Source organism: Hypanus sabinus, chromosome 4, assembly GCF_030144855.1.
Source record: "Hypanus sabinus isolate sHypSab1 chromosome 4, sHypSab1.hap1, whole genome shotgun sequence".
Lineage (NCBI taxonomy): Eukaryota > Metazoa > Chordata > Chondrichthyes > Myliobatiformes > Dasyatidae > Hypanus > Hypanus sabinus.
Window position 1 is genome coordinate 37,364,512 of NC_082709.1, and position 24,256 is coordinate 37,388,767.

The window sequence follows — 24,256 nt, forward strand, 5'->3', positions numbered from 1 at the left end:
GATGCCCTCTTCACACGGCTAACATTGGACTGGGGGATGGTAGCCTGAAATCACACACTAACAGGTTCAGGAACAGCTACAATCATCATGTTCTTAAAACAAACTGTGCAACCCTAGTTCTATATCAGCAATGGAAAACTATAGACTACACCTTGCACAACTGGTAGACTTGTTTCTCATTGTTTTTTGCACTAATATCTTGTTCTGTGCAGATTTTTTCTTATATAATGTATGTATAATTTATGTTCTGTGTGTTGTCTGAATCTACACACCTCTGACGCTACCACAGGCAAGTTTTTAACTGTATCTGCGTCTCACCATATTTATGCACATGACAATAAACTTGAATTGGCTTGACCTGATGCGTATTCCCCCTTCGCCAAATTATCGCTACCTGTCCCACCCATCTTTACCAATATAACTATCTCCTCTTTCCTGCCTCACTGCCACTCTCCACATTAGCGGATTAAAGTATGCAAAATGTAGAGAGGCATAACAGGGTAGTTACTCAAGGTGTAGAAATGTCAAATACTACCGAGTACAGGTTTAAGTTGAACTGAGGAAAGTGGTTTTTATACTAAGTGTTAGCTGTCTGAAATATGTTGCTAGGGAAGGTGCTAGCAGCAGATACAATAGTAACATTGGAAACAGCCTGTGCTGCTCATAATGTTCTTTCTTTATGTCAAATTACTCATTAGTTTTCAAATCTCCAGAAGGAAAAAAAATCCAAGTTCATCCAATTTCACCTTCTGGCCAAGACACTTCAATAGGGTTCAGTAAGTGTACTTAATGTCAGAGAAATGTATACAATATACATCCTGAAATTCTAGGCAACATTCAGGTGAATTTCTTCTGCACCCTCTCCAAAGCCATTAAATCTTCCTCATAATGTGGTAGCAAAATCTACACACAATATTCCAAATGTGGTCTACACAGCTACACATAACATGCTAACTTTTATATTCAAGTTCCCATCTGGTGAAGGCAGTAACGCCCTTTGCTTTCTTTGCCATCATATCCAATTGTGTTGTCATTTTCAGGAAGTTATGGAGATGACCCCAAGGTCTCTATCTCTAATCAAAGCCCTTAACATCAACGTAGACAACATCCACTGCCCTAACCACATTAAGCTTCTTCATCCGCAAAAACCTCAATGAAATTTGTGAGAAGTTCAAGTTTAGTTGACATTCGACCATCCATGAATGCAGACAAATGACACAGCATAAAGCACATATAAGATAGCAAGCACGTATAAGATGTCAGTAAAATACAGTCACACAGATATATATATAGTCCCAGACCCTGAGTCCATCAATGTTGCAAAAATCTGCAACGAAAGCAATTCAGCTTGTCTTCTGCTGAGCAAACACCAGGGGCAGCAGCAGCTCCAGCTTGTATACCATGCTACACTGCCTCCAGTGGAGCACACTGACTGTAACACCTCTGTCCTGGATGGCTGTATACAGGCAACATCATGGTTTGAGGCATAGTTCTCGCTATGACCAAAACCACGTAGCTCATTCCTCAGCCAATCAATCAGTGAATCGGACTGGCAGCATTCCACATTGACAATGTACAACAGGGTGATGACACCCTGTCAGACAGCACACCAGCTGCGCGCACCGTCTCCTCCATGGTCTCTGGTGGAGGCAGCAGCACGATCCGCACCAAGTCCAGCTCCTCCAGTTTCTCTGTCAATGAGGCTACACCTGCAGTACTTAACTTTTTCAATGTCCAGCAGATCTTGCGATCATAAAAGGTAAGTTTAAAAAAGACAATTATACATCTTTGGTTGACCCAGTAGTAGCCACTGTGATTGAGTACACCGCCATCTTACAGGACGTTACCAGAACAGCTGTGCTAGCTATCCATAATAAATTAATGCTTTTCCACATGCAAATGATTCCTTTCCCCTAATGAGTTTCTCCTATAATTTCCCTACCTTTGGTGCAAGGCTCACTAGCTTATAAAATTCCTGGTTTGTCACTGTTTTCCTCTTAAACAAAGGAACAAGATTGGTTATACTCCAGTCCATTGGCACTTCACCTGTGGTTAGGAAGGATACAAGAGTACGGCAAAGTATTATGTCCTTGTGGCGACCCACTTCACAGCGCACTCGAACCGGCTCACAAATCGGCACGCGCCGGCATCGAGGCCAGTCCCAAAAAGGGCGCCAAGTCTGCTTCACCAGCAAGGGTAAAAGCCCGCGCGCGGGACGGGACTGTGAATACGCGCCCCCTACAGTATTCCCCCCCGGGGAGGGCGGGATCAGGAAGGCTTAAAAGCGAGGCCGCGAAGTTCGAATATATCTCTTTTGCAACTGCAGCTTATTGACTACGTGTCATTATTTTAGCGCTGCATGTAGTACATCGCTACAATTGGTGACCCCGACGGCCCAAATGATATTTGAGCCGAAGATGAACGACGCCACATCTGTTCATGTGGTTTCATTGAAACTGCCAAGCTTCTGGACGCTGCGACCTCACCTATGGTTCCAGCAAGCAGAAGCCCAATTCCACGTTCGGCAGATAACCTCGGATGCCACACGTTACTACTACGTGGTGAGCTCCCTCAACCAGGAAACAGCGGCCCAGCTTGAGGAGTTCATACAGTCTTCCCCAGCGGACGGCAAATACACGGAATTGAAAGCCCTGTTCATAAGGACTTCCGGGCTCTCACAGCGCGAGCGAGCTGCCCGCTTACTGCACCTGGATGGTTTGGGAGACAGGCCACCGTCGGCTTTGATGAACGAGATGCTGTCCCTGGCCGGAGGACACAAGCTCTGCCTCATGTTTGAGCAGGCATTCCCGGAGCAGCTGCCCGAGGACATACGCCTGCTGCTGTCCGACGCAGATTTCAGCGACCCCCGGAAGGTGGCGGCCTGGGCAGATGTACTGTGGAAAGCCAAGAAGGAGAGTGGGGAGTCCATCGCACAGATCACCAGGGCACACTCCCAGCAGCAGACCAGACCAGGCCCGGCAGCAGAGCCCACTAACCCAGAGGGAGGGGTGAGGAGACCAACGAACAATGGTGCTTCTACCACCAGCGGTGGGGCGCAGAAGCCCGCCGTTGTCGCCCGCCCTGCAAGTTCCCGGGAAACTCCTGTATGTGTGCGACATTCGGTCGGGACGCCGCTGTTTGGTGGACACCGGTGCCGAGATCAGCGGCTTACCTCCGACGAGTTACGACACCCGCAACAGGGCACCAGGTTCCACCCTGAGGGCCGCGAACGGCAGCACAGTAAGGACCTACGGCACCCGTATGGTGCGGTTACAGTTCGGCTCCAGCCGGTTCACGTGGGACTTCACACGGGCCGCCGTAGCCCAACTGCTCCTGGGCACAGATTTTTTGCGAGCTCACAGCCTACTGGCCGACCTGCCCAGGAAGAGACTGGTCCACGGCAAGACCTTTCAAACATTCTCCCTGGGTGAAGCCCAGTCGCCGGCCCCACACCTCGACTCCATCACGCTGTCCGACAACGACTTCGCCAGAGTCCTGGCGGATTTCCCATCGGTTCTGGCACCGCAGTTCATGGCAGTCATGCCCAGACACGGCGTACAGCATCACATCCCGACCCAGGGACCACCCCTCCACGCCCGCACTCGAAGGCTTCCCCTGGACAAGCTCCGACTGGCGAAGGAGGAGTTCAAGAGGATGGAGGAATTGGGGATCATACGGCGGTCCGACAGCCCATGGGCCTCCCCCCTGCACATGGTGCCCAAAGCATCAGGGGGCTGGAGACCATGCGGCGACTACCGCAGACTGAATGAGGCTACCACACCGGACCGCTACCCTGTGCCGCACATACAGGATTTTGCAGTAAACCTGCACGGCGCACGGATCTTCTCCAAGGTGGACCTCATTCGGGGATACCATCAAATCCCAATGCATCCGGACGACATCCCCAAAACGGCTCTCATCACCCCTTTCGGCCTTTTCGAGTTCCTCTGCATGCCGTTCGGCCTGAAGAATGCCGCATAGACGTTCCAGCGGTTAATGGACGCGGTGGGACGCGACCTAGACTTCGCTTTCATCTATTTGGACGACATCCTCATAGCCAGCAGCAGTCGGCAGGAGCATCTGTCCCACTTCCGTCAACTCAATGCCCGACTGAGTGAATACGGCCTGACAATCAACCTGGGTACATGCCAGTTCAGACTCGACACCATCGACTTCCTGGGCCACAGGATTACTAAAGACGGGGCAACCCCTCTGCCCGCTAAGGTAGACGCAGTCCGCCATTTCCCCCAACCCAATACAATCAAAGGCCTTCAGGAATTTGTGGGTGTGGTCAATTTCTACCACCACTTGCTCCCTTTAGCTGCCCGAATCATGCGCCCCCTGTTCACCCTGATGTCGGGTCTGGGCAAGGACATTACCTGGGACGAGGAGTCCACCGCCACTTTCATTAAAACGAAAGAAGCCTTGGCGAACGCCGCAATGCTAGTACATCCCAGAATGGACGCCCCTACCGCCCTCGCAGTGGACGCATCTAACACGGCAGTCGGTGGGGTACTGGAGCAACTCATCGCCGGTCGCCGGCAACCCCTGGCGTTTTTCAGCAAACACCTGCGGCCACCCGAGCTCAAATACAGTGCTTTCGACCGGGAACTGTTGGCGCTATACCTGGCAATCCGGCATTTCAGGTACTTCTTGGAAGGTAGGCCCTTCATCGCATTCACAGACCACAAACCACTTACCTTTGCATTCACGAAGGTGTCCAATCCCTGGGTGTCCCGCCAGCAGCGACATCTGTCTTACATCTCTGATGTCCGGCATGTCTAGGGGAAAGGACAATGTCGTGGCGGACGCTCTGTCTCGCCCTACCATTCATGCCCTGTCCCAAGGGGTAGACTATGAAGCATTGGCGGAGGCGGAGCAGGCAGACGAGGAGATCCCAAGTTACAGAACCGCAGTCTCCGGTTTGCAGCTTCAGGACCTCCCCATAGGCCCAGGTGAGAGGACCCTATTCTGTGATGTCACCACCGGCCAACCCCGCCCCGTTGTCCCAGCAGCCTGGCGGCGGCGCATTTTTGACTCCATTCATAACTTAGTGCACCCCTCCATCTGGATGGTCTCTAACAGGTTCGTTTGGCACGGACTCCGCAAGCAGGTCGGTGAATGGGCCAGAACGTGCATGCACTGCCAAACTGCCAAGGTGCAGCGGCACACAAAAGCTCTGCCACAGCAGTTCCACCCCACCCCCCGGCATTTCGACCACATTCATGTGGATATCGTGGGCCCCCTGCCAGTGTCACGCAGAGCGCGGCACCTCCTCACTATCGTGGACTAGTGACTGGTTCACAAGATGGCCAGAGGCGGTCCTGCTCACCGACACCACCTCCGAATCTTGCGCCCTAGCACTGATCGCCACCTGGGTATCTCGCTTTGGTGTACCGGCCCACATTACCTCTGACAGAGGCGCCCAGTTCACTTCCAGCCTGTGGTCAGCTATGGCCAGCCTTTTGGGGACACAGCTGCACCACACAACTGCCTACCTCCCACAGTCGAACGGCCTGGTGGAGCGTTTCCACCGTCACCTGAAGTCGGCTCTCATGGCCCGCCTGAGAGGACCTAACTGGGTGGACGATCTTCCCTGGGTCCTGCTCGGAATCCACACGGCGCCCAAAGAAGATCTGCCGAGTTGGTGTACGGCGCACTCCTGGTTGTCCCAGGGGTGTTCATACCAGCCCCAAGGGGGCAAGAGGAAGAACCCGCAGCAGTCCTGGGCAGGCTACGCGAGAGGCTGGTAACCTGGCCCCCATACCCACTTCGCAGCATGGGCAGAACCCGACCTGCGTACCCAAAGACCTGCAAAACTTTAATTTTGTTTTTGTATGATGGGGCGGACATCGGGCACCGCTACAGAGGCCCTAGGAAGGAGAGGCCCTCGGAAGGGCCGTTTACGGTGATCAGAAACAATGGGTCCACATTCGTGCTGGACATTGGGGGGAGGGAGGAGGTTTTCACGGTGGACCGACTCTAACCGGCCCATATGAACGTGGCACAGCCGGTCATGATTCTGGCACCGCAGCGGAACCTCTGCAGTCACTGCAGTCAGACCTTCCAAACAGAGTCCGGCCCAGACTGTGGACACTGGGGGGTGTATCACTGGTTCTGGGGGTGGGGGTTATATGGCAACCCACTTCCCAGCGCACTCGAACCGGCTCACAAGTCGGCACGCGCCGGCATTGAGGCCAGTCCCAAAAAGGGCGCCAAGTCTGCTTCACCAGCAAGGGGAAAAGCCCGAGCACGGGACGGGACTGTGAAGGGCAGGATCAGGAAGGCTTAACAGTGAGGCCGCGAAGTTCAAATAAATCTCTTTTGCAACTGCAGCTCATCGACTACGTGTCGTTATTTCAGTGCTGTGTGTAGCACACCACTACATCTTGATAAACAAAAAAATCATAAAATGTCATTTTCCCAAGCAATATGGAAGAGAAATTGTAGGCGTATGAGACTGGTTTCTTGAGTGGGATTATACATTGCAGCAAATGGTAGTGATGAAAATTTGTATGTTGCTTTTCCTAATTAGATGATTTTCAGTTGAAGAACTAAATTTCTAAGTAAAATGTAGCATCAAGAAAATTAGCACTGTATTCAAAAGGTTTATTATCATTAGTAATTTATCCTGGAGTTCTGTATTGGAGAAACTGAGACGGAGATTGGTAGAAAATTATGCAGGAAAATATTGCTGTCATCTTTGTAGCTTAAAGTAAGCCATAATTGATATAATCTTTGTAGCTTAAAGCAAGTTGTATTAGAATAAATTAGTCATATTAATTATATTAAATGTTCTTAATTATAAATGGTCACTCCTTAAGAGATCAGTAAGGCTCAACTATTTAGTAAATACTGCTCAGAAATCTTCTGTGACTTGATTTCTTTTCATCTGATTACAATGGTGAATAATGAAAATACTTAACTGTGTTTGCCTTGCAGGAAATTCTGCATAATTGTCAATTGCACCGAATATCCTTCTGCGCAGATGACAAAACTGACAAGAAGATATTTACTTTTATTTGCAAGGATGCTGAGTCAAATAAACATTTGTGCTACGTGTTTGACAGTGAGAAGTGTGTAAGTCTACAAAAGAGATGTTAGGCTATGCTATTGAAGAAATTCTGTGGTAAACATAATGTAAATCATTTCAGAATCAGATATTGCTAACATATGATGTGAAATTTATTCTTTTGTGCCAAAAGGGCAGTACAAAGACATAGAAGTCTATAAAAATAGTGCAGATTGAAAATGATATTCATGGGTTCATGAATCATTCATAACTTAGATATTGGAGGGGAAGAAGCTATGTGAACTGTCGGATTTCAAGCTGCACTACCTCATCTTTGATGGTAGTAATGAGAAGAGGGCATATGCTGGATGGTAAATGGCCTTAATAATGAATGCCACCTACTTGAAGAACTGCCCCTTCAAGGTATAGTTGACATTTATTTATTTAAATTTACTGGCATATAGCATAAAATAGGCCCTTCTGGCTCTTCATGCCTTGCCTGTCAGTAACCCCTGATTTAATATAGCCTAATCATGGGACAATTTACAGTGACCTATTAACCTACCAACCAGTATTTCTTTGGATTGTGGGAGGAAACCAGAGCACCTGGAGGAAGCACACATGGTCAAAGGAAGAATGCACAAACTCCTTATAGGCAGCTGTGGGAACTGAACCTACATTGCCGGAACTATAAACCACTGTGCTAGCTACTGTGCCATCTGTGTGTTGGGGGTGTCGTGGTATTGGGCCTGTGATGGAGCTCCACTTACTTGTAAAGCAGTTTGTAAGAATGTTTGGTGTGATACCAAATTTCCTTAAATCCCTAACAACATGGAGCTGCTAGCATGCCTTTGTCATGATTACATCAATGTCTTGAGCCCATTTGTTCACTTGGGCTTAGTTCAATTCATAGCTGTGAATTAGGATGGTCTGTGTAGTGAAATAATCAGTAGGTAGAGGTGATTTGATTTCCCTACAGCAATGTATTTCTTAAGTGAATGCATGTTCTGTAACACAGTGTCTCTCCTTCGAGATCGTTTACGTGCTACATTAGGAAATAGCCCTATCCCTGAAAATGTATCTGACACCATCCAAACTGAATTTAGCTCAGACATTTTTTTTTACCATAGCACCCTTTAAAATATGCCATGGCCACATTTGCCTTAATGCGATGTGTCATGACTTCTGCATTAGGAACATTGTGAGATTAATTTATTTTTCCCCATGCAGATGAAAGTTAGTCAATAAAAAATTGCCTTTTTTTTCTTGAGCCTCTATAAATTTCGCTTAGATGTCAGAATGGTTACTAAAAGCAAGTGTCATATACAATGATCTTGACGGTTGAAGCTAAAACTTGGGCTGGCAGGGAGAGAGTGCGGCATGACATTAGGTGACCTGATTGATGCTGTTGGGGTGTTGCACTAAATGATGGTCAGTCTCACCTCCAGGGAATGCAGTGTACAGTTGCTTGGAAAATAGTGGAGAAAGAGACCCCAGGGATTAGGCTGTCAGCTGCTTTCACTAGCTGTGCCAATTCTGAATTGCAAATATGCTACTTGTTCCTTTGAAGCAGGTGGCACAGTTATTCAACTGTGTCAGCTAACAAATCAAAGCAACTGCATCTTTTGATGTAAATATGGGCATGAAGCTATTACAATTGAGCCTGAGCAATCTGGCATTGCTTCATTGTTTCAGGGAACATTCTGAAAGGGCAATATATCATGACAATATTGTAAACTTTTCATTGGCACGGTCCCTTCTGGATCAGTTGGTGTTCTCAGAGGAGAAAAGATGTGTTTCTGTGTTATACTTAGTATTATACTCAATTATTTGGTTTGACCTTTCGTGTTCAAGAAAATCAAAAGAATGCATTTTGAGAAGACTAATGGTTAGATATATTGAATCTGTGTTAAACATTTTATGCTTTCTTGAAATAGTAATTATTGGCAAAGTCAAACATTCAGGATTTAATTCAGTCCAGACCAAGTCATTTCCATAGAAGGAAATACTGAATTCAAACTAAACAGCAGGAGTTACAGTCCTATTAATTTGGGTAGAGAGAATGTCATGGATATGGTACTTGGTTTTGTACACTTTAAATTTCCAAGTTGTGTGACTCTGGTATGTGGTTAGATGATACCCATTGAATAAAATTAGTTAAACACTGACCATATGTTTTAAAATCCAGATAAATAAGGCCATTTATTTATAGAAACATAGAAAATTTATAAATTACCTTTCATGATCTCGGAGCATATTTCTGAAGTTCTGCTTCAACAGCAATCTCAAAATCTTGGATGGAAATGAGAATATTTTCAATCTGTTTCAGGCTGAAGAAATAACACTGACTATTGGCCAAGCGTTTGACTTGGCCTACAAGAAATTTCTGGAAACTGGAGGAAAAGATGTTGAGACAAGAAAACAGATTGCCAGCTTACAGAAGCGAGTGAGTTTAAAATGGATGCACAATCAAATGTACTGGCCTAAACCATTGATTTAATGAGTATTAATTGTGAATTTGGTTATTTCCATGAATCTTTGGACATGTGAAATTTCAGTAGGAATTTGTAATGCATATGTCAACGCAAGTAATATGGTGCTAATGATGTAACCATGCACATATAACATTTTTACCAAAATTCAGGATCAAATTTGATAAACATGCAGCAAGTCAAATAAGTTGTATCTCTTAGTAGTTTATAAGCCATGGGTTATGATAATAATTTCTGTTAGTTATCAATGGAAATCAAATGTATGTACTTACTTTCTCTATGGTTTAAATACGGATAAGTCTTCCCATTATTTTGCTTGGAAAGTTAGAGGATATTTGATGTTCAAATTAAACCTCCCATCAGAGTCAATCTGTAACCCAAATATCCATGTTGCTTTCTTTCCTGAGAATGGTTTTCATCCTGAAAATCATTATACTGCATTTAGTTCCCAGATATTCTTCAGGTTTCTGGTGTTCCTAAACTTTTCAATTTTCTCTCCAGCTTGGGGATACATTGGGACAGATTTTATACACAAGTGTCAATCTGCCCAGAATTATTAACACCAGATATTAATTTTATCAGAGTAGAAGTGCTCCATAAGCACTCAGTATTTGCAAATGCTGTGTAATTATTCTGATTGCTAATAACGGTAGAAACGAATTGAAAATACCAAACTTGCCATGAAACTTGTGGAAGCCTTAAATATGATAGGAAATAGCTCAGAATAGCCTTAAGACTGTTGTTTAATGCTGGAGTCTTGCCATTGTCATGGGAGTACATCCAGTATGATAGAAATTTGCAATATAGTCAAAAGTAAATCAATTATTATTTCTGTGCCAGAGCATTGGCACATGCCAAACTACAAAAATAAAGATACTCTGCCTTTCCATTCTTCTCTTGTACAGCTTTATTAGTATGCTCTTCTGGTCTGGTTGTTCTTTCAGTGTGGTAGTTCTCCATGGGGCAATAACTTCAACATATTTGTGATTAAGTATATGTAGGATTAAGATCAAAATATGGTTTAGTGTCAACTGTAATTAGAGTTTATTTTAGCTATAGGTGGTCCTACTTTTATAATAAGCTTTTAAAGCAGTATTTTCCCTCAAGCTGTCTTGTGAAATCAGCATAAAGGAAGTCATAAAAGTTTAGCATACAATTGTATAATGCAAATTTTGTTGGAATTACCATTTTCTTTGAGGGTGCTTATGATCAAAAATACAGGAAACAAAATTTTTAATGAATACTGTTTTTCCATGTATAAACCCAATAACTTTGCCAACACTTTGAACAAACTTGAACTGAAGGTCATCAATCTTCGATAGTCACAAAAGAGCAGCAAACATGATTTCACTCCAAAGACTGCAAAAACTTCGGGCAAAATCAGCTGCGATCTTGTTCAGTAGCATACGCTCAACAAAGTCTGTGATTTCTGCTCTGGATCCTACATGTCTGATGTGGAGTAGAGGCTTCTGGCAGGCAGGGATTTATCAATCATCCATTGCATGCAGAACATGCCCCACTCAGGTCACTCCCTTGATGCTGTACATGTTTACATGCCCTGCATGAACTATGGTCCTCACTGCAAAAGGCTTTCACTCCTAACGTGAAGCCCACTTTGATACAACTTAAAAGTACCTGCAGTAGTGTTCAGCACTAGGATTCAGTTCTGGCTGCTTTTGGCTCTTCTGAAACTCAGACAATTTACGCCAGAAGCACCTGTAATTCTGAGAGTGATTAGATTCAAGTTATGTTTCCAAATCTGAAATTGGTTTTGAATTGATGTACAGCATCTCAACCATGGCCATTGTAATGTTTCTCAGTGGGGTTGAATACTTGGGAAACAACTGATCTTCTGAACCCACGCTTTACAGTTCAGTAATGTAAGGTGACATCTTACTTGGAATATTGGTTATGACAGAGCCATTCAAATTTTATGAGATCTATCACTTGCTGCTCTACTTGATTGTCATCACTCAATGACCTAATTGCAGAATTATAGCTGTTACTTGGGTTTGAAAGAAGTGGGATGCAAATTTAGCCCTTCAATATTATTGCACATTTTCAATTATCGATACTGTATATGGATGCCCTGCTAATTAGGTTCTCTTTGTTGGAATGCATGGTGCAAATGAGGTTGGTGTGTGAAGTGAGTTTCTGCAACTTTAACTGAGTTGCTCAGTAGCAATTTCTGTATGTGCATGAACTACTACTTGTATCTAAATATACAATATCCAAGGAATGTTGCCTTCTCAGACTTAACAAGAAAAATTGCTGCAGTATCTTTCACACTTCATTTAATAAAACACCAGCCATTGTAATAATCATACATTTCATGATTTATTTTAATCCTTATGCCAAAGTTAGAAATCCAAGGTCTATTTTATGCGGAGGCAAGGTTGAATTTGCTTTGAACTTCTGTGAAAGTAATTGTGCAGTTTTACAAATAAAATTACTTTTACAGATTCAAGAACTGGAAACGGAGAATATTCAATTGAAAAAGAAAGTTCAGGAACTGGAAATTAAAGTAAATGTCACTCAAGGTCCATCATCACCAGTAAGTACATAACATGTGACAGTCATATTTTCATTTAATCTGTAATTATTTGTTCAATATTTGGTCATTACAAAACAGAATATAAGTATTCTAATAAATAAAGATTATTTCTAGTGTATTTACCCTTAGTAAATGTTTTCCAAAAACTGTACTCCTTTTTTCTTAAGATTATGTTGAAACTAAGTTATTAAAATGCTGGATCTGTATTTATACAGTGGCACTATTTTAACATAGAAACATAGAAAACCTACAGCACAATACAGGCCTTTCGGCCCACAATGCTGTGCTGAACATGTACTTACTTTAGAATTTACCTAGGGTTACCCATAGCCCTCTATTTTTCTAAGCTCCATGTACCTGTCCAGGAGTCCCTTAAAAGACCCTATTATATCTTTGGTATTTTGATGCAGTTTATTTCAGGAGCATTTTACTGTTACTAAATTAACTCTTTACTTAATGTCAGCCAGCCAGTTTGAAAGTGAGCTTACCTAGCAGGGTTAATTTAGATGCTTCTGTAACTTTTTACAGAAATCAGACATTCAGCTCGACTGATTTGTGCATGTTTACAATTCACATGAACAACCACCATCGCTCACAATATTCCTGCAATAAACTTATCAATATAGCCCTCTATTCTTTGCTCACTATCTGCCTATCCAGCTTCCCTTTAAAAGCATCTACACTTCTTACCTCATTGAATCCCAGTGAGGGAAATTCTCCATTTTACCAGCACTGGGTTAGAGCGTTGTTTTCTGCTAAATCTGCTTGTTGACTGTCTTATATTGATAACTTCTAGATTTATCCTTTACCAACTGTAGAAGCAGGGTCTCTGTGTCTATTTAAACCTTTAGTTACAGTCTCTTTTCATGGGGAAAATGTCACCTTCATCTAGTGTGCACACTTTTTCCTGAAGAGTCTTTCAAACAGTTCTGATAATACCTTGCAAATACATTTGGCATGCTCTCTAATAATAATATATTTATCTAATAATGCAGCAACCAAATGCAGCACACTACAACCTTCTACAAGGTTGGATGTACTCTTTTTTTAAATCTGTATCTCCATCAACAAAATTGATGTTGGTTTTTTGGTACTTTGCCTTTTGTAATGCTAGATCTACTTTTTTCATCTATCCCATTTGTTTTCCATTTAGCATGAGATCCTTTTTGCTTATCCCATAATTCATCTTGAACCATCATTCCTTCCATTGTTCCTTTTTGTCTTCTGCCTCCAACCCTATTAATAATTATTTTTATGCCCTCCCTTCTCCTCCCCTTTATGCCTATTTCATCTTTAAGTTTGTCCTGAATTAAAAAAAAATGGCCTGTATTTCTCGGCATAACTGCTACATGAAATATTACCTTTGCAGCTCTTTATAGCTTTTACATGATGTTATAAATACCATCACAGATGTAGACACAAAATTATTGTCAGGTAAAGTGGAGTACACCCAAGAGTGGGGACTACACATTTCCTGAGTATTACAGCTGTTTTAGCTGCCTCTGTGTATGTGATATGGCAATACTTAAAATGAGTTTAAATGTAGATTGTTTTGTGATATGGAGCTTTTTATAGCTTTATAACCAGGACTGCTCATTATGCTGGAAAAAACCATTTAATGATTTTTCACTTTCAGAAGAATATGAGTATTAATTGTATGATTGTTGATCCTAAAACATTGGTATTTTCAAAGAGTTTTTATTTTTCCCAGACAAAAAGTCATTACTGTCAATCATTCCAAAACTGTTGGTTGTTCCAGGCAGAAACAATGATGCTTGTATACTATAATGTCCACTACAAGTACAAGCAAATAAAACCAATTAACACCTCATTAGGGAACACTGGAAACAATCTTTCTGATGCAGAACAAATTTTAAAATTTTAATATCCTTGTCTGGGAGATTTTTGCCATTAAGGATCAATCAGAATATGAAGGAATATTTTGTTCTCCTGAACTAGTGTCTGCCACCAATTAACTTCAATAAAAGGCCCACCACATTAAGGCCAAAGATGAAAGTGTGGGTGTCAAGAAGTGTATATTATTTGTAAGAATTTAATATCACTTTGTATGGTGATGAGGCAGTCACCATAGAAGTGCCATGTTGTGGATAAAATAGAACCTGTAGATGTACTAAACTTAAGGCATTTGATATGGTGTGGATTCAGTACTTGTGGAATAATTCAACCTTATTATGCTTTGGCAAGGATAAGAGATTAGCTGGCACACTGAAAATGGAGAATAGCATTAATGAGATGTTTTCTTGTTGGCAAGATACAGTGAGTGCTGATATCTCAATGTTTTATCATTTCTTTTGATGCCTTTGAGTGTTGGTGGGTGGCCAAGTGATTAAGGCATTGTTCTAGTGATCTGAAGGTCCTTAGTTCGAGCCTCAGCTTAGGCAGCGTGTTGTGTCCTTGAGCAACACATTGCTCTGCAATGACACAGGTGCCAAGCTGTATCAGCCCTTGCCCTTCCCTTGGACATCAGTGGCGTGGAGAGGGGAGACTTGCAGCATGGGCAACTGCTGTTCTTCCAATCAACCCTGTCCAGGCCTGCACCCTGGAAACTTTTCAAATCCATAGTCTCTCAAGACTAACAGATGCCTATTTATGATGCCTTCGTCCATGTCATGTTTACTAAATTTGTTGATGACACAGAGATAGGCAAGAAAGTAAATTGTGAGGTCCATAAAGGGTATAGAGTTAGGTTAAACTGTGGACAAACATCTGGCAGATATGGCATATATTCTGTTTTAGTAGGAAAGATAATAAGCATATAAACAATTTGTTTAAAGTGTGCAAAATCCTGAAATAGAGGGATCTGTGTATCATAAATCATGATTCACTGGCATATCCCTGCAAATAATTAGGATTGTAAAGGTGCTGTTATTCGACATTGCAAGGGGCCATGCCTTAATTATATGGAGCATTGGTGAGCCCACTTTGTTTTGTTTTGTAACATTAAACCAATGCAAAGGAAGACACAGGAACTTGAAATGCTAGTGTAACTTAATGTTTACTTAAAGCGAGGCGTGCATAGTGTGATGATGTATGCAATTTACATATCCATGCATATAATTCATAATGAAATATTTAAACGACCAAGAAAGCTTTATCAACTAATATATATTCAAGATTACTCAAATATGAAACACACATTCCTCCCTGCTTAGCTATGAACGCCAACCTAATAGAGAATGCATCAACTATATACACAATATACTATATAATACAACCACTATATACAGATATCAACAGCATAGTAAATTTTAAATTAGCCTATTCATACCTAAAGATTTAATTGCTGTGGAGGATTCCTCGCTCTTGTGGGATAACGTTATTTTCCTGACAAAGGGGATCACTCTGCTTGGCAGATGAGACTTGTGGCTGTGTAACGATCCTAGGTTCTGAGCCTTCTCCGTTGTGGTTGTAGGAGTTGACTCTGAGACTGCAAGAAGTGGTTCTGACAGCTCTGGACACCTTTCTTCTCCTTCCTTTTGATACTAGCTTGTGCATCTTGATCTTGGAAAGGTGTATTTAGTCACTGGAGTATTGTATTATTAATACTTCTATTGCTCCCTTTACCATCTTATCTCTCCTCTTGATCTCCTCATCCACCACAACAACTGATGAGTCTCTGCTTTTTTATCTCCATTGATTTTGTTTTGGACGTCCATTCATCCAGCTGGGCATTGGTGTTTGCATCTACTTTTACAAGCAGCTTTTTGTCTCCCACTTGAAGTTCAAGCAATAACCTTAATGCACACAGAATAGATTCTGGTGCTTTATACACACAAAAGCCGAATGCTTGCATCTTTCCTGAGGTTCCTTGAGCTCTCTTCCAGCTTAAAGCCAAGCCACATTTCACTAATAGCTACCTGGTTAGCATATCAGAAGCTTTTTCAGGTACAGGTGTATTGCCTAGAAAAACTGCTCTAGTCGGAACACTGCTGTTATCACTCTCACTTTTCCTCTGAACAGAATGGTCCTTCCTTGGTCCAGTATATTGTCCAACCAGGGGTATGAAGTTTGGCACCAACACCTGTTCACCCTGTAGTGAGGAACAGTTCAAGGTGCTTGGCATGCAGACAGTTGAGGCATCATTCAGTACCTTTCCTAATTCTCTTTCAGATGGCTTTATGAAGGAGATGTGGCATGCAGATTGTGGTGGATCTCCAATCAAATTGTAGTTGTCTCAGCCAATCACATCCTCACAATGCTGGTCCTCCTGATTTTACCATGTACAAGCCCAATGGGTCTTGTTGGTTATTTTATTTCACTCTTATGGATGTCATTCTCACAGAAGTTATCTTTTTCTCCAGTACAAGTTCATAGTTGGATAACTGCAGGCTTCGGTTTATTATCTTTGAAATGTCATTCACTTCTGGTGTAAGCACTGCAAATCTCTAGGCTACACAGTCCTGTGTCACTGAATTCACTGTCAGATTTTCATCAACAGCATGCAGATATCTTTTACCCTGCAGCTTGACTTTTTCTCTTGTTCTCTTCTCTACACAATCCATTTATTTTTGTCTGCCTAACAAAATTAGCTACCTTGTTGCATTTACTGCAAGTTTCAACATTAAATCTGCATTGGTGTATGTGATACCCTGCCACAGTGCTAACAGAACTTGTCTGGCCAGGCCAGTTTCTATTTAGATGCAGCAATTTTGTTCACACTCACTCTCATTGCTGACTGCAACTCAGTCTGCTGTTTCCATTGATACAGTGGTTTCAACTGCTCGTTAGAATGTGAGTTGTGCTTCAGTTAGGAGCCATTATTAAATACTTTCTTGTAAGATTCCACAAACTAAATAATCTCTCAGTGCATTATTAAGCCTCTCAACAAACTGACAACGCTAAGACAACTTCCTCAATTCAGCCACGTACTCTGAAATGGATTCCACTTCTTTTTGATTCCACTTATGAAACATAAAGCATTTTGCAATTAATAATGGCTTTGATTCTAAAAGTCCCTTTACGCACTTGCTGACAATATCAACAAAGCTCACGTCTCACAGTTTGGTTGGAGCAGTTAAACTTTGGAGCAAACTGTATGCCTTTAAAGCCAATGTGCTTAGCAAAATTGGTACTTGTTTCTCATTGGCTATTTCATTTGCTTCAAAATATTGCTGAATTAGCTCAGTATGCATGTTACGGTTATCTTTTGTGTATTCAAATGTGTCAATTTTAACGATATAGCCAGCCATTTCTACTTTTTCATGATTATTATCACCCGGTGTTCACTCTTTATGAACTCATAAATTCCTCCGTTTACTGCTTTTTTAAAAAAAACTTGATCATGCCCTCCCTTCCGAAAAATGTGTGCTGCACTGCTTTTTTTTTTAATCGACAGACACTGCACATGCTGGGCTGTTTTTTTTTAAAATTTGACCATTCCTCACTGCAATTTTGAAAATTTCGAATGTCTCATTGCAGTTTAAGAGTCGATAGCCATCTTGGGTTCATTTTGTTTTGTAACATCAAAACATTACACAAATTCAAAGGAGAACACTGGAATCCGAAATGCGGGTCTAATTTCGTGTTTACTTCAAGTAAGGCGTGCACACGTCACGTGGTATCTTGATGACGTATGAAATTCACGTATCCGTACCTGTAACTCATAATGAATTATTTAACTGAACATGAGTGCTTAATCAACCAATAGATATTCAAGATTACTCAAATATTTCTTAAATATTAAATACAGACCACTCTCTTGCAGAGTATTGTATGCATTAATACTTTTTAAACAGTGAGAGATTGAACAATACAGATGTTCAAAGGAATCTTGAGAGTCCTTTTACATAGTTCACTGAAGAGGTCTAACACAGAAGAAAAATGCAGAATCCCAAAATAAAATCACCAGGCTATGCAAAGATGAAGAGGAAAATTCAACCCAGAACATCTAAAAAAAATGCTATGATTTTATACAGTACTTAATTTCAGGACATGCCAACCTATTTTGCAGACAATCAAGTACCTCTGAAACATGGTCACTTTACTAAAAAGATAAAGTAGTGATCAGTTTCTGCATGCAAAAATGCAATAAACCAGAAAGAGATACATGAATAGTGAATATGTTCAAATAATTTTTGTTTGGGGATAAATTGGTGGCTAAGATTATTTTGTTTCATTTGAGCAGCACTGTATTGCTTTTGTTGTCTGTCTTTTTTATTTTGACTATGATCCAGAAATGACCTTTTCTTGAGATAGATCTGTTTGTTACCAATTCTTCAGTGGTGAGCATTTCTAGACCTTATTTCTGTTTCCTTTTGGAAGGAAATGATATGCTTGTAACTCTGGAAATTAATCAAAAGAAAAACTTGGGCAGATGGACATGCACTCTAGTTTTGTTCTTTACTTTTAGGGAGATGTGCACTTATGATGTGGCATAGTGATGAATGCCATTTACGGATGCAACTCTCTCTCTGGGGCTCATATACAGACTTGGCTTGTTAACTAACTCTGCTAACAGTCATGTGACATCATACACCAGCATAAAATTATAAAAGTTACAGAAAAAGAAAAGAAAAATAAAAAGGGCCCTTTACTGTTAAATTGGTCCAATATGCACTTAAACATTGGAGCTCATTTCTGGAGTAGTTAGGGATCTATCACTACTCACACGCTAAATCCACCATCTGCGTGAAAGAACCCACCTCAAAACCATCTCAAATGAACTGGCTATCTCAGCAGTATTGGCCCTTCTTTCTTGGTGTCACTCATCTGCACAAAGCACTTCTTGCAACGGGTACTCTCCTTCCAATGGTATTCTTCAGCATCTTCCCTTGTGCCCCGCTCTGCAGTTCTCACCAAAAGGCCCCAAACCCTGACTACTGTCCTTCAGAAATGTGATTCTACCCAGCTCTGCTGAATCTTCCACAGGGCAGAAAGTTACAATTGGCTGACACAATGTTCATAAGCTGGACAACATGGTACCTTATCTTCAGCCTTATCTTACCAGCAAGACACACTGCTTTTACAGAAAGCTGCTAAAATAAAATACCTCACAGCATAGCATTAGAAATCTTAACCAGGGCATTACATTCACCGCCCAAAAGATAGTCATGTCTTCATGACCTTGGAACTTATTAAACCATTATTAACACAGTCATCAAATGAATGTCATGATATCAGAACCCCCAATCCATTTGCCAATGGAAGTAGCATATCTCACCATGGGAACTGATATAACAATCTGTTTCTCACTGGACCTCTACCAGCCTAGCTGGGATTTCCTGACTCTCTGAGACCTCCTTATCTCATCTTAAGCTTCAGCCACTCCTGTGACCTTTCCTGTCCATAGGAGGATGCCTCCTCCTGTCTATCACTCATACCTTCTGGTAGCTAAGGTCCCTCTGTTCCATGACTGAACTCTGCTTTGTTCAGTTTAAGCAGGTGCTGCCAAACCTCTACCAGTACTAACTGGAGAGACTACTCTTGAAAAGGGGTGTCCACTGTCGCTCTACTCTTCCGAGACTTAACATGACAGGTTTGGAATGAGTTGTACTATACAGTTCCTGGTTTATGCTCACCATTTTGTTTAGGAAGAACTTGCACCTTCTCAAAAGCAGCTCTGAACACCAGGTGAATGGATACAGTTTTCATAAAATTCTCTCCATTCCTCATCTTGCATGCTCCCATGAGCCTTCTCACAATGGAAGTATTTGTTCCTACAACAATGGAAGCTTCACCCTTTTCAACTGATCCAGGCAGGCGGACACCTGTGTGTCAACAGTTTCATTTACTCCATCATCTGTTTCTTAAAACTTCAGTCTCAATGACAACTGATCTTCGTGTGGGTACTGATCAGTACTAAGTCCTGAAATCTCAAGGGAACTGAGTGGTGACAATGGTAAATGCATCAAATACCGGTTGTAAGAAGATCTATTAAGCAAAGTAACTTGAGAACCTGTGTCAAGTATGGCTCTAGCATAAACTACTTTAATCAATATGGTTATATTGGAGCCTGGTTCCACTAAACTTCCAGGTTTTTCACTTTATTCTCTCCAGGATGACAGCCCCTTCCTTTGCTGGGTCCCTCCATAGTTTTGCTGCTTTTCTTTGTTTAATTAACCACTGACTGATGTTTCCTGCCCCTCTCAGTCTCGCTTAAAATGTCCATCTTCTCCACAGATGTAACAGAAAATACTGGTCACCTCTCCAGACAAAATACCCTTTTCAGCAGCTTCCTCTGCATTGTAAGTCCTACAGGTGGGTCGGGTTTCTCAACGGACGTGTCATGTTTAGCTGAATTCCGCAGACATCCATTGAGTCAGGTCAGCATGAAGCCTTTCACCTCATTCCTCAAAAGTTGCATCTCTGTGGCATCAGGGGTCACTTTAGCAGCACAGGCTATCACTGATGACACTACTCGGCTTTTGAAAATGTTCGGCTTCTCAGTCACGTCTTCCTCCTCTCTAAATTCTATGAGTAACTTAATAAAAGGTGTAGGAGGATGCATCTTGCGAATAATTCGAATACGTAGAGCAGTCATGTCATGTGTCAGCACGCCATTCTCATCTTGGTCCGTCCTCAAGCAATTTCTCTCAGACAGTTGAATGCTCCCTTTGTGGCACAAACAGTGCACCAGTTTCTGAAAGGGTAGGCAGACAGCTTCTCCCCTCTCTCCTGGAATGTGTACCTGAACTTCTTCAAAAGTTCAGCTGAACTTTCAGTATTGCCGAAAGCACCTTCCAGAGCTTACATGTAATTAGCTGATATGGCTAATGAGTTTTCTGCCTTTTGGAACGTCAGTATATTAGCTGCCGGACCCATTAAACACTCTGTCTTCATGTTTTCCTATTATCTGAGCACTGGCATTTATCCACTAGCTGAAATGTCTGCTCAGCCAAATCTCATATTCCTCTTCGCCATCAGGGCTGGGCTTGACTCGAGAGAACACTCCCAGCCTACAATTACTTTAGCTTTCCGCAGATACGCTTTGGCACTGATCAACTAGTGATGTAATAACCAAAAGCAGCTCAGAATTGAAATCAGCTGCTGAAGGACCCATTAGATCTTTCACATCAGACAACTCCTTGGCTGCATTTCACAGAAATGAGAGCAACTTGTCTTTGAAGTCTTCACCCTCAGCTACATTATCCCTCCACTAGAGATAGGAACTGACCATGGCCCCATCCCTCCAGGTGCCCCTATCTTATCAGGCGGCAGGACTTCAGTTACGTCACTGGTAGCCTGGACTAACATGACATGTTTACCCGCTGATTGGTCAAAACATGTTCAACCAAAATACTCTTAACGACAGGACATACTGCTTCTGCAGAAAGCTGTTAAAATAAAATACGTCAGATCATAGCAGTAGAAATCTTAACAAGGAAAATATTCTTCATATATAAACTGTAACGAATTATTTAAGCAACATAGATGCTTAATCAAACAATATATTTACAATGTTACTCAACTCCTATTGGAATATTAAATACACAGCACTCCTCTCTGTAAGCAATGAAGAGTAAGAATTCTTGTGGGATAACATTTCCCGATCAAGGGAGGTGAGACTTGTGGCTCTGAAGCAATTAAGGTTCTGGGTTGGCTCTGGGACTGCAGGAAGTGATTCTGACCGTGCTGAATACCTTTCTTCTGGGTTTGCTTCCTGAGCAGTGCATAGCAAGCTGCTCGATCTGCTCATCTGTCCCATGCAACTGAGCAAAGATCTGAGCCAGTGCTTTCATTTTAACCACATTTAGATGACCTGCATGTAGCTCCTCCAACTCTTTAGCTCTCACCTTGGGTGATAAAACTCTCAATCATCACATAAGGCAACACCACTCAATGGCAGTTTCATCCTGACACTGGACAAAACAGGGGAACTGGAGTTTCTGCTGCACATTCCAGCCATTTTGAGTTGCCATGTTTACCTGAGCCTGTGGGTTTTTTTTTCTGGTTTCCCTTTGGATCAGCTCTGCCAGGATAGGGAGACTTTCAATTTACATCAGGGAGAGTACGTCAAGAGGAGTGTCCTCTGTTGTAAATGTTTGAAGTACTTCCTTTTCCAATGGCAAACGGGAGAATACATCGGCATTTTCATGATTAGTCGTCTACTTGAATTTAATCTTGTACTTGCGTAATCGAAGAAACAGAACCCATCTTTATATTCATGCTGCAGCTGTTAGTGGAACACCCTTCTATAGATAGAAAATGGACACAAGTGTAAGTAATGAGAGTAAATGCTTTCCCATACAAGTACTGGATGAAACTTCTCCCTCCCCAATTCAGACTCAAGGTCTCTCTGTCGATCTGTACGTAATTTTTCTCAGCAGCGGTAAGGGAATGTGATGCAAAGTCCATGGGGTGTTCACTACCATCGCTTATAACATGGTCTGAGTACAACTATATCATAAGATGAGGCATCACAGGGAAGCTTCACTGGACAAAGTAGATCATAATGTGTCGGTACAGTGTCTGATGTCACCGTTTCCTTTGTCTTCTGGAAAACCACCTCACACTGCTTTGTCCATTGCCATTTCTTCCCAAATTCTAGTAATGAGTTCCAAGGGTGAAGCACAGTGGCCAAGTTTGTCAGGAATCTGTCATAGTAATTGACAAAGCCTAAAAAGAACCACAACTATTGGCCTTGGGACATCCACCACTGCTTTTTATCAGAACACATATGTCTGGTTGTGTGTTGATGGTGTGACCACTGTAAGTGATGCTTGGTTTAACGAATTTACATGTTGCATCACGCCCTGAGCCCATAATCTTTAACATTTTTAACACTGTCTTGAATTTTGGAGATGTTCTTGTTACCCTTACTGGGTAACACTGAGTGCCTGGGCAGTCTTTCTGCACCTGCTTGGTAGCTTTCTGCCAGAGTGTAGGTGCAGACACTTCTTCAGCACCAAGCCTATTATTGCAATAAAGCCCTTTGTCAATGTCTATGGTGTGAAACATTTTGGACTCTTTCTCCATCTCCATCTGTAGGTAGACCTCAGCAAGGTCCATCTTGTTGATGTGTTTTCCTCCAGAATGGTTTGTAAAATACTCTCTATTCTGGGCAGAGAGTATTGATCTACTTTCAGTATTGGGTTGATGGTGACTTTAACATCTCCACAAATTGTAACAGACCCATTCTTCTTTGCTACTTGGACCACTGGGTTGCTCCACTTGCTCCACTCAACCTTGCAAATGATTCCTTCAGCCTCCATGCAATCTAGCTCACTGGTTGCTTTTTATGGATATTCTAAGCAACCGGACAGACCTTGCAAAACTTGGGCGTGGCATTTTCATTTAACACTATTTTACCCTTGATATGTTTGTGCTCTCCAATGTCATCCTTGAATACTGCTATGGCAGTGTCTACAAGTTTTGCCTTTAAACCTGCATTGACCCGATATATGTGAGCCCCTGTCACAATAGTAACATTATTTGTTCGACCAGGCCGGTTTCTGTTTAGATGTTGCAGCTTTGCTCACATTCACTTTCATTCCTGACTGCAACTCAATCGTGTCTCTGTCTGCTGTTTCCATTGATACAGTGATTTCAACTGCTCTTTTAAACATGAGTTGTGCTTCAGTTAGGAGCTGTTTCTGAATGATTTGTGAGATATCACAAGCTAAATGATCTCTCAGTGCATCATTAAACCCATCACTGAACTGACAATACTCACGCAATTTCATCAATCAGCCATGTAAGCTGAAATGGGATTCCCTTTATTTAGATTCCACTGATGAAAGATAAAGTGTTCCTCAATCAGTAATGGTTTTGGTTCCAAATATTCCCACATTACTTTCATGATATCAGCAAAATTCACACTGGCTGGTTTGGTTGGAGCAGTCGAACTTCTCAGCAAACTGGATGCTGTTCCATCTATTACATGGAGCAAAACTGACAACTCACTTCTCAATATAGGTATGTATTCCAGTTCTCTCAAGTACAATTGAACGAGTCTATCTGTCTGATGTAGACAGCTATTTCTGCTCTTTTTTTAAATTAATGATTATGATCAGACAGTACTCACTGTTTATGAGCCCGTAAATTCATACGTCTTCTACCTTTTTTTAATATTTGCCCGTCTCTGCCTCTTCCCGAGGAAGCATTTTTCAACTCAACCATTCCTCAGTGTTTTTTAACTCAAAATTGTCACCACACTTTGACAGGTAGTCTCTGATTCGTGTAAAGCTTCCTCATCAATACAGTTATGTTTTGTACTATCAGAAATTAATCAGAAGAAAA

General features: G+C 42.1%; 1 protein-coding gene and 1 long non-coding RNA gene across 20 annotated transcripts in view; one reads left to right on the forward strand and one right to left on the reverse strand.

Annotated features, from left to right (window-relative positions):
* Nucleotides 1-24,256, forward strand: part of LOC132392660 (PTB domain-containing engulfment adapter protein 1-like) — a 403,579-nt gene that overhangs the window by 301,782 nt on the left and 77,541 nt on the right. For 18 of the 19 annotated variants that reach the window (XM_059966854.1, XM_059966855.1, XM_059966835.1 and 15 more), the window contains 3 exons: nt 6,943-7,080; nt 9,342-9,458; nt 11,966-12,057. In XM_059966854.1, coding sequence (XP_059822837.1) covers nt 6,943-7,080; nt 9,342-9,458; nt 11,966-12,057 — 347 coding nt within the window. Of the gene's footprint in view, nt 1-6,942; nt 7,081-9,341; nt 9,459-11,965; nt 12,059-24,256 lie in introns of all 19 variants that reach the window. The other variant, XM_059966853.1, reaches the window with a different exon arrangement.
* The window catches only part of LOC132392662 (uncharacterized), a 41,048-nt gene that overhangs the window by 6,177 nt on the left and 10,615 nt on the right, over nt 1-24,256 (reverse strand). The window lies entirely within an intron of this gene.